General features: G+C 42.7%; 1 protein-coding gene across 16 annotated transcripts in view; it reads right to left on the reverse strand.

Annotated features, from left to right (window-relative positions):
• The window catches only part of ADGRL3 (adhesion G protein-coupled receptor L3), a 1,097,183-nt gene that overhangs the window by 36,230 nt on the left and 1,043,211 nt on the right, over positions 1-17,742 (reverse strand). For 3 of the 16 annotated variants that reach the window (XM_089687886.1, XM_089687888.1, XM_089687887.1), the window contains one exon: positions 9,705-9,752. The exons of 11 other annotated variants lie outside the window; for them this stretch is intronic. In XM_089687886.1, the coding sequence (XP_089544012.1) occupies positions 9,705-9,752 (48 nt within the window). Of the gene's footprint in view, positions 1-9,704; positions 9,753-17,742 lie in introns of those variants that run through there. 2 more of the 16 variants (XM_089687885.1, XM_089687893.1) reach the window with 2 other exon arrangements.

The following is a 17,742-nucleotide window of genomic DNA, read 5'->3' on the forward strand; positions in this document are numbered from 1 at the left end:
CCAGTAATAATATCAGTGGTGATATCCTCATTATTACTGATATTATTATTGATTTGTGAAGTTGTGTATTTCTGAAACTTGTCAGAGGAATGAAAACACATATCTACCATACTGTTTATGACAAGCTGACTTGTACACCCTATGTACGATGTAAGGTAAAACAAAAGCCGTATATATTTGTGGCTTCCATCCTTTTAAATTTGTATAAATAAAATTAATATTATATTTTTACTAAAAGTTGTGATATGAGTGCCTAAAAAGTCCCATGGGTGTTTAGCAATATATTCGATTTAGAAAATAGGGCCATGGCATTTTTTTGGAGTGCACCCACAGTATTATATAGCATTTGTGATTATTTTTAAAAATGATCATTAGCTCTTGATATATACTTTTTATAACTGTAGAACATATTTTATCTCAGGATTACTGGTCTGTATTTTTGCCTTTACATATCCAATATTATGTTCTCATTCTCACACATCTGTTTTCTGTATATTTTCTCCCAAAATTTGTTGACTTGATATACTTTCAATAAAAGCTTCCTAATTTACCAACAAACTTGCATTCTTTTTGACATCGGGCGTGCCTTCTTTCCTATTATTCCAAGTCGTATGTCTGAACAGGAAGACATAGAATGCAAAATGACTACTCTTTGTATGTATCGGCTTCCATGCTTAGCATGGTCAGTTTACAACAAGAAAAAAGGGGGACTGGCAAGATCAAACAGGTATTCTATATATAAATCATACAAAATGTGAGAAAAGAATGACGATATATATATTTGCCTTATGCAAAGAGACATGAACTTGAATTTAATTTTTAAAGTCTAACTCCAGGAAATTTTAAAATGATGCTGTGCATTACAGGGGTTAACTGCTCATTTAGTCTAGGGGAGAGAAGAAACATTTTAAATTACTGGATCCTCTGCTCCCCATGCTCTGGTGGTGAACTGTCCTTCAGTGCCATTATGTCTAATGCAGGGTATGAACCCTGCATTGGATTATATGATGTCAGAAGCTTAGACTGCATGAGCATCAGTAGAAGACACTGTGGGAACCGATCCAGCAGTGCAGACTCAAGTAAGTCTTTTTTTTACAATTCCCTAGACCTAAACAGGCATTTAAACCCTTGCAGTGTGTGTGCCCACTGCCAGGAATAATGTTTAAGTTTCCTGTAGTGGGGCTTTTAGGTAACAAACACTTTAAATGGTATAATGCTATGGTCGCTATTAAATATATTTTCCTTTATAAGAATATTAATAAGCTCTACATTGCTTTTATGAACAGATCCATATCCATTTGCATTTGCTTTATATCCATTCATTGGAGCCATGACAGTCGTTGAGTAGTTTCTAAACATTTGAACCAATGGCTTGAAAATAGTTGACATACTGTCAATAATAATGTCCAATATTAGGTTTGCTACAAAACACTGTCACAGACACAGTCAATTAATTTATTATAAAGGATCCAGGCCCATGCATAGTTACTCTACCAGAACCAGCCTTGAATTCACCTGAAGCCCCATCAGCCACCTCTAGAGTGAGCGCTGGATCTACATGCTGGACCATAAAAAGAGCAAAAGTACTAGCAGTCAAGTTACTTGAACCAGCAAGTAGGACCTCCACCAGCCAATGAGTTAGTGGGGTTGCTTTACTAAAGGCAAATAGGCAGTTCACATTGCAAAAGAAGTTTGCCCCAGAGCTCGGTGAATGTGGTGAAACTGCACTTTGCAAAGAATACCCAATCGTATTCAAGGAACAAAAAAAATAAACAGCATTTTTGCTTGCAGATGACTGAAGTCAGCAGAGCATCTCCTCTTCATGTATTAGTTCTGTGGCAAATTCCCTTGCAAAGTGAGCAGCCCATTTGCCTTTAGTAAATCTAACTCATTATGTAACATAACCCTTTGCTATAAGTTCTTTAGCAACACACAGCAAAGTTGCTGCCACATTCCATACCTCCAAGTCCAGGCAATTGTGATTGTCAGTCCAAAACACAGTTATTATTCAGAGGTAAAGTATAATACTTGTGCAAGAAGAAAAAAATAGCATTTATAGCTAGAGGATTGCGGTCAAACACAGAAAAGGTATAAGGACATGAAGATCTTTAGAGATGCAAAGCAAATTGCTTCCATGCTGACTGGTCAACCCTTTATGATGTTCCATCCTGCTTCAGTCTTCGGGCTTTTGGGAGGACCCTGCCACTGGAGAAGCAGTAGGAAGTGTTTGTGTCCCCAAGCATTTAGGTAAGGATTTTGGGCATTTGAATTTTTTTTTTAAATGAACTCCGTAATTAGTTGGGAGGGTAGTTGTTAGCAAACGGTGGTGGGAGCTGTGCCTGGATTTCAGATTTTAGTTTTAGAATAACAATAGCATTACTAGAAACTGGTAAAAGTTATATTTTGGTACCATGGAAGAGGGTGTGTCAGTGTCAGAATGCCACTGTTTCCATGGTCTAAACCTCTCTTACAAGAAACTGAACTTTGAAATGAAAAATTATTTACAGTTTTTTATCCTTGAATCCAAGTACAATCGTAAAATAGACAACTACACCAAGAACACTGGATGTGAGCATTTTGTGAGTGTTCTAAAAATAAAAGGCTATTCTCTCCCCTTGCAAGAACTTTTTCTTTTCACACATAGTCAACACACAACACAGACCCGTTTTGGTAGGAGAGTTTTTTTTTTTTTAAATCGTGCACTGTAATATATAAGCATTATACAGGTAGGGAAAAGGTTGGGGCACCTATTTTTTTTCTTGCTTTTTGTATCCCTTTTAGCATTTCGCCCAGATACTGCTGTGAAATGAACTCTCTGTTTTACATCTCTGAAAAGTATTCTTCATTTGTTCTAATGGTAAATCCACTATAGAGCCTGTCCCCAGCTCCAAGAGAGAATATGGAGAATACACTGCAGAGATGGAGGAAGGTAGTTCAGCTCACATCAAGACTTTGAGTGCTCATTCACACGCTTAGTCTACAATCGCCTGAGCTCCTACCTCACTGACAACAACCTTCTTGACCCTTTACAGTCTAGATTTCGCTCACTACTCTCCACTGAAACTGCCCTACTAAAACTCACTAATGATTTACTAACTGCTAAAACCAATGGTCACTACTACATACTCTTACTACTTGACCATCCCCTCCTCCTCAAAAAACTCCACTCTCTTGGCCTCCGAGACTCTGCTCTCTCCTGGTTCTCCTCCTACCTATCGTAGCTCTCCTTCAGCGTTACCTATAACTCTGTCTCCTCCACTCCATTTCCTCTTTCTGTAGGGGTCTCTAAAGGTTCTGTCCTTGGACCCCTTCTCTTCTCCATCTACACCTCCTCCCTTGGTCACTTGATAAATTCCCATGGCTTTAAGTACCATCTCTATGCTGATGACACACAAATCTATCTTTCTACTCCTCACCTCACCCCTTCAGTCTCCTCTCGCATTACTAACCTACTAAGTGACATATCAGCATATATGTCACTCCACTTCCTCAAACTAAATCTTTCCAAAATGGAACTCGTACTATTCCCTCCAGCCCAAGCCCCCCCCCCCCCGACTTCTCCATCAAGATCAATAATACAACCATCAGTCCCTCCCCTCATGCCAGGGTACTAGGTGTAATCCTAGACTCCCATATGTCCTTTCAGCCCCAAATCCAATCACTGTCCAAATCTTGTAGACTTCACCTCCCCAGCATCTCCAAGATACGCCGTTCTTAACCTCTGAAACCACCAAGCAACTTGTTCACTCCCTTGTTATCTCTCGCCTTGACTATTGTAACTCCCTTTTCATTGGCCTACCTAATTGCAGGCTATCCCCTCTTCAGTCTATCATGAATGCTGCTGCCAGACTCATCCACCTTACTAACCGTTCTATATCTGCCATCCCTCTGTGCCAATCCCTCCACTGGCTTCCCATTGCCCAGCAAATAAAATTCAAAACATTAACAATAACATATAAAGCCATTTATAACTCTGCCCCAAATTACATCTCCAATCTCCAAATATCACCCAAACCATCCTCTCCTCCCACGACCTCCTGCTCTCTAGCTGCCTTGTCTCCTCCTCCTATGCTCATCTCCATGACTTCTCCAGAGCCTCCCCCATCCTCTGGAACTCTCTACCCCAATCTATCCAACTATCGCCTACCCTGCCCACTTTTAGGCAATCTCTGAAAACCTCTCTCTTCAGGGAAGTCTATCCCACCTTCAGCTAATAACCGAATCTTCTTGTCAGGAATGGACTTGCCAGTAATGGTGGGACTCACCTGCCTTGTGGGCTGCAGTACCAGGGCTGGCCAGCGGGTGCTCTCAGCAATCAGACTCAACCCTGCAGCCAGCCAAACACCTGAAGCTGATTATGCAGGTGTATTTAAGGGATGGCCAGACCTGCAGTCTGGGCCTTGGTGTGTGTTTTTCCTGGGCCCCTGTATCTTTTAACCTGCGTTCCTGCTCCTGCTCATGCCTCTGCCTGACTTGTTGCTGACCCTGCTTGATCCTGACCGCTGCTGACTTCTCCTGTTTTGATCCCTGGCTTGTGACCCTGACCATTCTCTCCGCCTGCTCCTCCTGTACCTACCTGCCCGATAGTTATCGACCCGGCCTGCCTGATTACGTTATGCTGTATATGTGTATGTACCTGTGTATCTGTATCAGTCTAGGTTTGGGTTTGTTTCACCTTGTTGTATGTATTTGTGTTAGCTTGGGGTTTGGTGCACTGCGTTTATGTTTGTATTGTTAGTCTTTAATAAATTATATTGTTTATAACTTATATGAAGCCTGCGTTTCCCTGCGTCAGTTCACATACCTCTGGTCATACCCGGAGCCCTGACATTACACCAAGGCCAATCCTGACCAGAAGTGGCTGCACAGGGAAGCCATCTTGGCTTGTTGCTGGGAAGGATGGATCTTGATGAGGTTGTGTATTTGTCGCTGCTGGTTTTTGATGACAGAGAATATGCTTATCAGGCTCTGAGGGAGTATACCCGGGATCAACTGCTAGAATGTATACGGATCGCTCATGTTCTAGTAGATGAGGGCACAGGGTTCTCTGAGGTGCAACCTTTGATTCAGGTTTGTGTAGAGTTGGCTTCATCTGGTACCCCTGAAAGCAGGAATGACTTTTTGCCACCATTTAGTGCAGACCAGGTAGAGTCCCTGGTATGGTTATTAGAGGATGATGTGGATTGCTTCTTGGAGCATTATGCTGCATGTTCACCACAGGTATTAAGGGATTGTATAAACGCAGTGCAGTCTTTGGTCAGACAGGCTTTGTGTAAGCGGAGCTTTGTTCAACCCGTACTGCAGACATGGTCAGATTTGTTACACCCAGCCTCAGTCAGCTTGCAAAAACCCAGTCCTGCTTCTAATCTATTTCTTCAAAGCTCTATTCCTGCATTCCCAACAGCACCTCCAGTTACAGCCCAGTATACCCTGCTATCTACCGCATGTCAGTACCCTGTTCCCACTCGCTGCACCTATCCTGCCTTTAACCCTGTAAAGAAGCTCTCTGTAGCAACTGTTCCCTCTCCTGTTCCACCCTCCAGCTCTTCTCTGTCTCCAGCTGCTCCATCCATTTACAAACCTGCGCTTACTTACAGTGCTCCGGTAACTAAAACCAGGAAAAGGCGAAAGTTCTTTCCAACCAATACCATCCTGCCAGTATCCAAATCGGTCAGCCTCCCATCTGAGAACCTGCCTTCCGTGGTGCAGCGGCGCCCACAATTCAGCCTGATGCCTCTACCCAGCCTGATGCCTCTACCCGGCCTGATGCCTCCATTCAGCCTGATGCCTCCATTCAGCCTGATGTCTCTACCCAGCATGATGTTTCTACCCAGCCTGATGAACTGATCCAGCCTAATAATCCTATTAGGCCAGTTGACTTGATGCCCGCTGTCGATCCAGACGATCCGGTACCTGATGACCCAGTGCCTGCTGTCATGCCTGGTGACCCGATGCCCGCTGTCGAGCCAGACGATCTGGTACCTGATGACCCGGTGCCCGCTGTCGAGCCAGGTGACCTGATGCCCGCTGTCGAGCCAGACGATCCAATACCTGATGACCCAGTGCCCGCTGTCATGCCTGGTGACCCGATGCCCGCTGTCGGGCCAGACGATCCAATGTCTGACCCAGTGCCAGTGGTCATACCAGTTGACTCGGAGCCCACTGTCGTGCCTGGTGACTCGGTGCCCACTGCCTTGCCAGATGACGCGGTGCCCGCTGGCGAGCCAAATAACCTGATGCCTGGTGACCCGATGCCCGTTGTTGTGCCTGATGACCCGGTGCCCGCCGCCCCGCCTGGGGGCCCGGTGCCCGCCGCTCCGCCTGGGGGCCCAGCGCCCGCCGCTCCGCCTCGGGGCCCGATGCCCGTCACCCCTCCTGGGGGCCCGCCGCTCCGCCTGGTGGCCCGGCGCCCGCCGCTCCGCCTGGTGGCCCGGTGCCCGCCGCTCCGCCTGGTGGCCCGGTGCCTGTCGCCCCTCCTGGGGGCTCGGTGCCTGTCGCCCCTCCTGGGGGCCCGATGCCTGTCGCCCCTCCTGGGGGCCCGATGCCCGTCGCCCCTCCTGGGGGCCCGGCGCCCGCCGCTCCGCCTGGTGGCCCGGCGCCCGCCGCTCCGCCTGGTGGCCCGGCGCCCGCCGCTCCGCCTGGTGGCCCCGCGCCCGCCGCTCCGCCTGGTGGCCCGGCGCCTGTCGCCTCTCCTGGGGGCCCGATGCCTGTCGCCCCTCCTGGGGGCCCGATGCCTGTCGCCCCTCCTGGGGGCCCGATGCCTGTCGCTCCGTCTGGGGGCCCGCCGCTCCGCCTGGGGGCTTGGCCCCTGCCGCTCCGCCTGGGGGCCCGGCGCTCCGCCTGGGGGCCTAATGCCTGTCGCTCCGCCTGGTGGCCCGGTGCCTGCTGCTCTGCCTGGTGATCCGATGTCCGCCGCTCCGCCTGGGGGCCCGATGCCTGCTGCTCCGCCTGGTGATCCGGTGTCCAGCCCAATGTGCCTCTGCCCGGAGTCCAGCCCGATGTGCCTCTGCCCGGAGTCCAGCCCGATGTGCCTCTGCCCGCAGTCCAGCCCGATGTGCCTCTGCCCGGAGTCCAGCCCGATGTGCCTCTGCCCGGAGTCCAGCCCGATGTGCCTCTGCCCGGAGTCCAGCCCGATGTGCCGCTGCCCAGAGTCCAGCCCGATGTGCCGCTGCCCGGAGTCCAGCCCGATGTGCCGCTGCCCGGAGTCCAGCCCGATGTGCCGCTGCCCGGAGTCCTGCCCGATGTGCCGCTGCCCGGAGTCCTGCCCGATGTGCCGCTGCCCGGAGTCCAGCCCGATGTGCCAGTCTTTGATATCCCGCCAGTTACCAGACCCGGGCGGTGGAACATTTTGCCCAGCTAGGACTGTTTGGAGCGTCCTGAGGCCGCTCCTTGAGGGGGGGTACTGTCAGGAATGGACTTGCCAGTAATGGTGGGACTCACCTGCCTTGTGGGCTGCAGTACCAGGGCTGGCCAGCGGGTGCTCTCAGCAATCAGACTCAACCCTGCAGCCAGCCAAACACCTGAAGCTGATTATGCAGGTGTATTTAAGGGATGGCCAGACCTGCAGTCTGGGCCTTGGTGTGTGTTTTTCCTGGGCCCCTGTATCTTGTAACCTGCGTTCCTGTTCCTGCCTCTGCCTGACTTGTTGCTGACCCTGCTTGATCCTGACCTCTGCTGACTTCTCCTGTTTTGATCCCTGGCTTGTGACCCTGACCATTCTCTCCGCCTGCTCCTCCTGTACCTACCTGCCCGATAGTTATCGACCCGGGCTGCCTGATTACGTTATGCTGTATATGTGTATGTACCTGTGTATCTGTATCAGTCTAGGTTTGGGTTTGTTTCACCTTGTTGTATGTATTTGTGTTAGTTTGGGGTTTGGTGCACTGCGTTTATGTTTGTATTGTTAGTCTTTAATAAATTATATTGTTTATAACTTATCTGAAGCCTGCGTTTCCCTGCGTCAGTTCACATACCTCTGGTCATACCCGGAGCCCTGACACTTCTATTCCTCCTATCAGTTCATCCCCCACAGTTATTACCTTTTGTACAACCAGCCCCTCCCTCTTAGATTGTAAGCTCCAAGGAGCAGGGCCCTCTTAACCCTCTTGTATTGAACTGTATCGTTGCTGTATTGTTTCCGTTTATATTTCAAAAGTGCTGAGCAAACTGTTGGCGCTGTGTAAATCCTGTATAATAATAATATTTGCAACCTGTTAGCACACATATGTTAAGATGCTTTTCATTAAGGCAGCCTGCTCATTTAAATTAGCTGCCTAATGCACTAAAAAGGTGCATGTAGCATGTTTGGAAGCATACCACACTGCAGTGCACTTTGCTGCAATGCTTTACAATGAGCTGTAAGGCAAACCTGGCAACAAGCTTTGTTGAGGTGCCATTCAAAATGAATAGCACAACATCACACCAATTGTCATGGCAGCTCAATAGTCTAAAAGGGCAGGGACACAATAAATACCTAGTAAAGTACCTAATGCGTCTATTGTATCCCAGTAGTAGTACTATCTTCTACCTATATTATGCTTTCTTCCCCATAGTGTTTAATACACATACTCATGCTTGACCACATTTTGTTACCAGACCTCTTTTCATCCAAGAGCGGAGTTGAATGTAATGTCACTTCTATAGTTAGTCTCTGTGTATCAATTTAACATTTTAATTGTGTGTTTATCTAACTTTTCTTCATAATCTGAAGCTTCACTACTTCCAGCAACAGAACATCTTTTGACAGATGTGGTTGAATGTCTTCCAGGTTCTGCCTGCATTAACATCTGCTGTTAAGGCCATTAGAGTTTGCCGCGATTGCTAAATTGCAAGATATTCCATAGATCAGACAGATCCGCATGTAAATATTCTGGTGAATTACATATTGATAAATCAGAAATTATAAGTGTGTAACTATGCTTTTCCTTTCTCTCAAATAAAGCAATGCCATTAATTATACAGAGAAGTTGATAGTGTTTGCATATAATAATATATGTCATAGAAAAAGACTGTGCTATTAATAGTTCTTAATATTTTTTTCATAGTAGTTAATAGTTCTTTCAATGATCAACCTCCAAAAACAGGATATAGAACAAACTTTAAATAGTACATTGATTTTGAAAAGAAAACAATAATTGTAAATGATTGCAAGTATATTGTTAGCAGAAAGGAAACAAATTTTTAGTGATTAATGATCCCCACAAAACACAAAGTGAAAAATAGAAGACTTTAAAACAATTTAAAAAGAATGCTGTCTATGTCTTCAATTTGTAGTTTTCCGCCTTCACACTAAAGTTGTAGGTTTAAATAGTTTTATTGTATTCCAAAAAAGCCACTTCGAAGTAGAAAGTCCGCTAGATGAGTATAGTGTGCTAAAACAGGCTGCATATATCCGAGTCAGTGATTGTCACTACACAAAGCCATTGTTGATGTCTTACAAGACTAAAAATTATACAAATCCCATAAGGCAGTAAAGCCATCAGGCGTAATATATTGGTAGTAAAGCAGACTCTCCAGAGTAAACTAGAGGCTACAAAAATATATGATGTTTTAAAAGTTGTTGTAAGTCTTCCTGGGAATAAACCAAAGACTGCCCAGCCAATCCTTACGTATTACAGTTGTATAGGTGTGTTGAAGATGTTGCTGGTTCTGTCGGTAACTGCAGAGGTCCTTAATGTACTGTATTCAGAAAAGTCTTTACTGACCTTATCACAATTGAAAGGCTCCTTGACCTTGGTCTTATTCAGTATTACCTGCAGGCATAAATTTGGAGTCCATCAGAGTAGCGTGTTAGAGGGGGTTACGATATGGCAGATGAATACAATCTGCATTTACACAAACACTGTGGATCATCAACTAGAGACAAAAGATGAGACTAAGGACTCAAGTCAGCGTTTTGGTTTACCATTAATCATATAGGCAGCAATTTTATAATTTTTATAACAGTTTAATAACTAAAAATGCTTTCAGAATTGATGAGGAGTGGGTTATTAAACTTCCACTTTAGTTTATTAATACGTTTATTTGAAATAGTTTAAAAAAATCAGTGGGTATCCCTTTTCAATTTTTCTTTTCAGAATTGGGAGACACGTCTCGTAGTCTAGTGTACTTACCAGTTTTAGTTGATCCTATCTTCTATGTTTTTTCTATGGGTCCCTGCTTTTTGTCTTTTAGTTGTAACCCTGGCACTGTCACATGATGTCAGGTCATGTGACAGTGTCTGAGATTTTGGAATAGAAAATACTTGCCATCCTCTGCTGAAGCAATCACCAGCAGGTTCATGTTGCTAGTGGTTTAGTCTTAACACAGAGCAGAGGGTGACTGCTGTGGGAGCCTTGACTTCCATTGTTTCACCAATGATTGCTGTGTAAGAGGGAGGAGGAGTTTGTTGGACCTGTACAAACAGCTACTGCACATAGTTAAATTAAATTTTGCGCAATATGCATACTTTTAGAAGAATTCACTGATTACTTCCTGTTGCATGCATTTTTCTGGTTCAAGGACTTTAGAGCAATACTTTCCAAAGCTTTTTAGTTGCATGGTCAAATTTAGAATAGATCACATGATCACAGATTAGTAAACACTCACACAGGAATACATTTACATATTGTACTGGAATTTTGAACTGTTCTGTCAGTTCAGATTTCCTGGCTATACAGTACATCTGCAGAATGTTCAGTGTTGCTTCAAGGCAAACAGCTTGGCGTTTCTAATAATGTTTTTGCTCCTAGCTGAGAGTATGACCTTCTCATGCTCTATTAATATGACACTACTATATTTGGTTCTACAATTTTGTGTTAAAACACTTTTTTAAAAAATTTAGAATCAAACTCCAGTATTTACTATTTGAAGACCGAGCCTTTTCTGACACTTTCTGTTTACAAGTTTAACCACTTCCCGCCCACAATGTACTGTGGCAGGGCGGCAGCTACAGGCAAAGCGATATACCCGTGGGTTTCTCTGGCTGTACTAACAGCTATGCAATCACATGATCACAATCTAAGCAAAGCTGTTATGAATCAGTCTATTCATAACAGCTCTGCTCCTCTTCCTAGTGAGCTGAGATTGGCCCACAGCTGTCACATGATACATGGGGTCAATCACAGCACCCTGTACCATGTGACCAATTCCAGCCAATCACAGATCACTATCCCGAGCTGTCAAAACTTAACTCTTTCATGACAGTTCATGAAAGAGTTAGGTTCATGACAGCAAGCTTTGCATTGCAGGAGAAATTATCTTTATTTCTCCTGCAAAGCAAAGTGTAAAGAAAAAAAAAAAATCCCTGATCACCCACCACCACAGTAGTACAATGTTACTATGGTAACATTGTACTATTCTGATAAAAGTATAAAAAAATAAAATACAATATTGAGAAATTTTTTTAATTTTTTTGCCAACCGCTTACCCGCATTTTGCAGCTCTTGGCAAAGCGATGTAATCTTGCGTCACTTCCTATTTTGGGATGTGAACGCACCTGCGCCCCCCACCCATGCAGCGAGAGAAGACCGCACAGAGTAAAAGCACTACATTTTACACACACAAAAACATTAGATTAGCACATTTAACCCTTTGATAACCCTGTCACCCAGCCAGTGCCATTAGTAGAATGTCAGTATATAGAATTTTTCACTGATCACTGTATTCCTGCCACTGGCAACATCAGATAGCATCAGGGTCAGTAAGCACCCCACCCAGCCAGGGTCAGCTAGCGTTAGATTGCCCGCACACTATCGCACTCACCCTATAGGTTGCTGATCACCGCCATTACTAGTAAAATGTTTGTATAGATCAAAATATTGATCATGTACAGAACTATACTAGTGCCTCCTTTATATAGTGTCCCCAAGAATGCAGAGTTAGCAGGATCAGCCCCGTCCGCTGCCAGCACTAGCGTTTAGCTCCTCTGTTGTTTTTCACTGAAGATTTGTATCAATTGATTGTGGGCCAAAGCAATTTATACGCACAACAATACATCGCCGCCCACCCAAATTCAGCTCTTGTCAGACAATTCGAATGGAAACCTATCACGGTTTCTGAATTTAAAACTCTTTTGGGCCTAACCCTCAACATGGGCATTACAAAAAAAAATGAATTGCGGTCATATTGAGCTACAGAGCCAATTCATTGTATTCCCATGTTCTCTGCCGTTACATATATGCCCAACGTGGACTAATAATGTACTGTTACGTCGTTAGACTTTGAGTGGTTATACCAGGATGATGCCTGCAGCTACAGGCATTATCCTGGTATAATTTTTTTCGGTTGGCGGTCGGCTTTCATGTAAAAGCAATCTTCGAGGCCAATTGGCTGCTGAATTGTTTTTTACGAGCAGCAGGAAGAGACACCCTCCCCCTCCTGCTGCCTTCCACAGTGGTCTTGGGCTCTCCTGTCCCACAGGGGAATCTGAGAATGCAACCGGCAGTTCCGCTGGCTGACCATAAAGCTGGTCAGAGACCAGAATGGCTCCAATCATCTCTATAGTCTAAGAAATCAGAAGTTTTTACAGGATGTAAACAGCGCCATTTGTAAATTGGGAAAGCATCTGATCACACCGATCTTGGTGAGATTAGATAATGTAAGGGCAGAAGAGATATCTAGAGTCTGATATACTCCAGATTTCTCAAAACAGAATCTATAACAATGCCCATTGAATTTATAGGGGATATTTGCATTCCATGTATTAGCATTAAAAGTGATTTAAAACAATGAAAGGGACAGTGTAAAAATAATTAAAAAAAATAACTGGAAAAAAAAAAAGAAAAGCACCCTTGCTCCCCTGTGCGCGCACCTGCATGTGCAACCGTTGACCCCCTGCCGGTATGTAAACAGCGGTTGCACCATGCATTTTGGGTATCGCCGCGAACGTCAGATCGAAGCAGAAATTCTAGCACTAGACCTCCTATGTAAATTGATGATCTGTAAAGGTTTTTAAAGCATAGCCTAGTTTGATAAAGCATACCTAAAAGGTATTTTATCAAACAATTGGACAATATATTGTGTTTTTGTGCATTAAAATGCTAAAAAGTGTATTTTTCCATAAAGATTTGCATTTGAAAAATCGCTGTATAAATACTGTGTGACATAAAAAATTTCAACACCCACCGTTTTATTCTCTAGAGCTTCTGCTTTAACAAAATATATAATGTTTGGGGGTTGAAAGTAATTTTCTAGCAAAAAAAACAGTTTTTTCATGTGAACAAAAAACTTCAGAAAAGGCTTGGTCTTCAAGAGTGGGTGATGTGTGGCATAAGCTTCTAATGTTGGCCCTGAAATGTCAGTATAGTAGAAGCAACCCCTCCAAATGACCCCTTTTTGGAAAGTAGACACTACAAGGTATTTGCTAAGAGGCTTGGTGAGTGTTTTGCAGATCTCATTTGTTGCCACATGTTTTTGGAAAATGAAGAAAGAAAACAAAAAATGTATTTTTCTTTTCTGTTTTCTTTTCAAAAAACCTGTGACAAAAACGATATCTGTAAAACACTCACCATGCCTCTTATAAAATTCCTTGGGGTGTCTACTTTCCAAAAAGGGGTCATTGGGGAGGGGGGGGTTGTACTATTCTGGCATTTTAGAGTCTCTGAAACTGTGATAGGTAGTGGGGAAGTGATATGAGGAAATATGCCCTTTGAAAGCCTGGAGGTGGTCATTGGATTTTGGGGGCTTGTATGTAGCTAGGCTGCCAAAAAGGCTCTCACATGTGGTATCCCCATACTCTGAAGAAGTAGGAGAATGTGTTTTGAGGTGTTATTCCTCATATACACATGGCATGCATGAGGAATATATCATTAAAGTAAAAAACAAAACAAAAACAATTGTCATGTTCCAAAAATTTGTGGCAAAAAATAAAATGTTCCATGGACTCAACATGCCTCTCTGCAAAACCCTTGGGGTGTCTACTTTCCAAAAAGGGATCATTTGGGGGGGGGGGGGTTGTACTGACCTAGCTTTTTAGCACCTCAAGAAATGTGATAGGCAGTCAGAAAGTAAAAGCTATGTAAATTCCAATATATATACCATAGTTTGTAGATGCTATAACCTTCACACAAACCAATTAATATACATGTATTGAGATTTTTGTTTACCAAAGACATGTAGCAGAATACATTTTAGCCTAAATTTATGACAAACTTTTAGTTTAATGGATATTTTTTATAACCAAAAGTTAAAAATATTGTTTTTTTTCAAAATTTTCAAAATTACTTGGAACCCCCAAACATTATATATATATTTTTTACAGTTACCCTAGAGAATAAAATGGCGATTGTTGCATTTTTTTTATGTCGTACAGTATTTGTGCAGTGGTTTTTCAAATGCAATTTTTTGGGGGGGAAAAATACACTTTAATGAATTTGTATGCAAATAATACACAAGAGATCACCCAATTTATGGTAAACTATAAAAGATGATGTTTTACCAAGTAAATAGATACCTAACATGTCATGCTTTAAAATTTGTGGCAAAAAATAAAATGTTCCATGGACTCAACATGCCTCTCTGCAAAACCCTTGGGGTGTCTACTTTCCAAAAAGGGATCATTTGGGGGGGGGGTTGTACTGACCTAGCTTTTTAGCACCTCAAGAAATGTGATAGGCAGTCAGAAAGTAAAAGCTATGTAAATTCCAATATATATACCATAGTTTGTAGATGCTATAACCTTCACACAAACCAATTAATATACATGTATTGAGATTTTTGTTTACCAAAGACATGTAGCAGAATACATTTTAGCCTAAATTTATGACAAACTTTTAGTTTAATGGATATTTTTTATAACCAAAAGTTAAAAATATTGTTTTTTTTCAAAATTTTCAAAATTACTTGGAACCCCCAAACATTATATATATATTTTTTACAGTTACCCTAGAGAATAAAATGGCGATTGTTGCATTTTTTTTATGTCGTACAGTATTTGTGCAGTGGTTTTTCAAATGCAATTTTTTGGGGGGGAAAAATACACTTTAATGAATTTGTATGCAAATAATACACAAGAGATCACCCAATTTATGGTAAACTATAAAAGATGATGTTTTACCAAGTAAATAGATACCTAACATGTCATGCTTTAAAATTGAGCACGTTCGTGGAATGGTGAAAAACTACGATACTTAAAAATCTCCATAGGTAACACTTTAAAAATGTTTACAGGTTACCTGATTAGAGTTGCAGAGGAGTTTTATTGTTCTTGCTCTGATGTTTGTGGCGATACCTGACGTGTGGTTTGAACACCGTTTACATATGTGAGCGTGGCCTATGTATGGGTTCACTTCTGCACGCAAGCAAGGAGTGATGGGGGCACTTTAAAATGTTTTTGTTTTATCTTATTTTATTTTTACATTGTCCCTTTATTTTTTTCTATCAATTTTATTACTATTACAAGGAATGTAAACATCCATTGTAATAGAAATAAGGGATGACAGGTCCTCTTTATGAAGAGACCTGGGGTCAATAAGACCCCAAATGTCTACTCTACCTTTAAAGACAAAACATCAAAAACATTTTTAATCTTTTGCTTTAAAAAAAAAATCATGATGTCGCTCCAGTCCTCCAAGGCCATAGAGGCAATCAGAGACGATCTGGTCTCTGATCGGCTGTATGGCCAGATGCGCAACCCGTCAGATCATTTCTCTGGCCTGCTCCAGCGGCTCATTAGCTGTTAGGACAGCTTTCATGAGAAAGCCAGCTGCTGGCTAGTATATATATATATATATATATATATATATACATACATACATACAGTTGTGTTCAAATAATAGCAGTGTATTGAAAAAAGTGAATAAAGCTCAAAATCCTTCTAATAACCTTTATTTCCATACACACAAAAAATGCATTGGGAACATTACACATTCTATTCCAAATCAAAACGTGAAGAGAAATATATCAAATTTGTGTTGTTCTTCTAAAAAATTTGAAGAAAAGTGAATATTAGACTGTTCAAAAAAATAGCAGTGTTTGTATTCTTCTTTAAAAACTCAAACATTCACTATATAAACTGAAAAATGTTTGAAGATTTTGCTTTCCTTTGAATCACTTAATGAATATTTAGTTGTATAAGCACTGTTTCTGAGAACTGCTGTACATCTGTGTTGCATGGAGTCAACCAACTTCTGGCACCTGTGAACAGGTATTCCAGCCCAGGATGATTGGACTACATTCCACAGTTCTTCTCTATTTCATTTTTGATGTCACCCCACAAGTTTTCTATTGGATTAAGATCCGGGGATTGGGCTGGCCACTCCATAACGTCAATCTTGTTGGTCTGGAACCAAGATGTTGCACGTTTACTGGTGTGTTTGGGGTCGTTGTCTTGTTGGAACACCCATTTCAAGGGCATTTCCTCTTCAGCATAAGGCAGCATGACCTCTTCAAGTATTTTGATGTATTCAAACTGATCCATGATCCTTGGTATGCGATAAATAGGCCCAACACCGTAGTATTAGAAACATCCCCATATCATGATGCTTGCACAACCATGCTTCACTGTCTTCACAGTGTACTGTGGCTTGAATTCAGTGTTTGGGGGTTGTCTGACAAACTGTCTCCGGCCACTAGACCCAAAAAGAACAGTCTTACTTTCATTAGTCCACAAAATGTTGCACCATTTCTCTTTAGGCCAGTCAATGTGCTCTTTGGCAAATTGTAACCTCTTCAGCACGTCTTTTTTCAACAGTGGGACTTTGCGGGGGCTTCTTGCAGATAGCTTGGCTTCACTTAGGCGTTTTCTAATTGTAACAGTACTCACAGGTAACTTTAGACCTTCTTTGATCTTCCTGGAGCTGAGTGTTGGCTGAGTCCTTGCCATTTTGTCTATTCTATCCATTCGAATGGTAGTTTTTCCGCTTTCTTCCATGTCTTTCAGGTTTTGGTTGCCATTTTAAAGCATTTGCGATCATTTTAGCTGAGCAGCCTATCATTGTCTGCACTTCTTTATATGTTTTCCCCTCTACTATCAACTTTTTAATCAAGGTACGCTGTTCTTCTGAACAATGTCTGGAACGACCCATTTTCCTCAGAATTTCAGAGAGAAATGCACTGTAACCAGCATGTACAACATTTGTTGCTTTCCTTCCTTAATTAAGGGCAATAATTGCCACCTGTTTTTCAAAGAATGAATGACCTCACTAATAAAACTCCACACTGCTATTATTTTGAACATGCCCCTTTCAATTAGTGATTCAATTACACAGAATCAGCAGTATGCATGTCATGACTGTTGGGTCTGTTGGATTTCTATTACTCTACTACACCTGCTAGTAAATTATTTGCCATGTAGAAATATCATTTCTACCAAAAACAGTGATTGATCAGGTTAGTGATGTCTGACTGCTATTATTTTGAACACAACTGTATATGTCTAGGGGATTGCAGAAGTGGCTTTCACTTACCTGATTTCTTGCTCCAACGCTCCTTTTCCATCCAAAGCTCCAGTTTGTGGGCAGAATCTCAGCATCATTGTGTACAATACAGGGACATTAAAGTGGTTGTAAACCCTTACATATACCTCCTACATAAGTTGCATCTTTTTATGTGCAGTCTTCTATTCTCCACATCCAATCAAAGTTCTGCATTTTAAAGCTTGTCTGGGGGTTCAGAATAAAGGGGGTGTAGCTGATTGGAGGGAAGACACCCCGCTCCCCTCCACACTGCTCACAGGAACAGAGCTGAGGCTGTCAGTCTGCTAGAGGTCCCCCCGTCACCATTTTTTTCTTGGTGTCAGAAGTGACTCATGCTGAAACTAGAGGA

This window comes from Staurois parvus, unplaced genomic scaffold, assembly GCF_062004578.1.
Source record: "Staurois parvus isolate SC_StPar_1 unplaced genomic scaffold, SC_StPar_1.0 ptg000439l, whole genome shotgun sequence".
Taxonomy (NCBI): Eukaryota; Metazoa; Chordata; class Amphibia; order Anura; family Ranidae; genus Staurois; species Staurois parvus.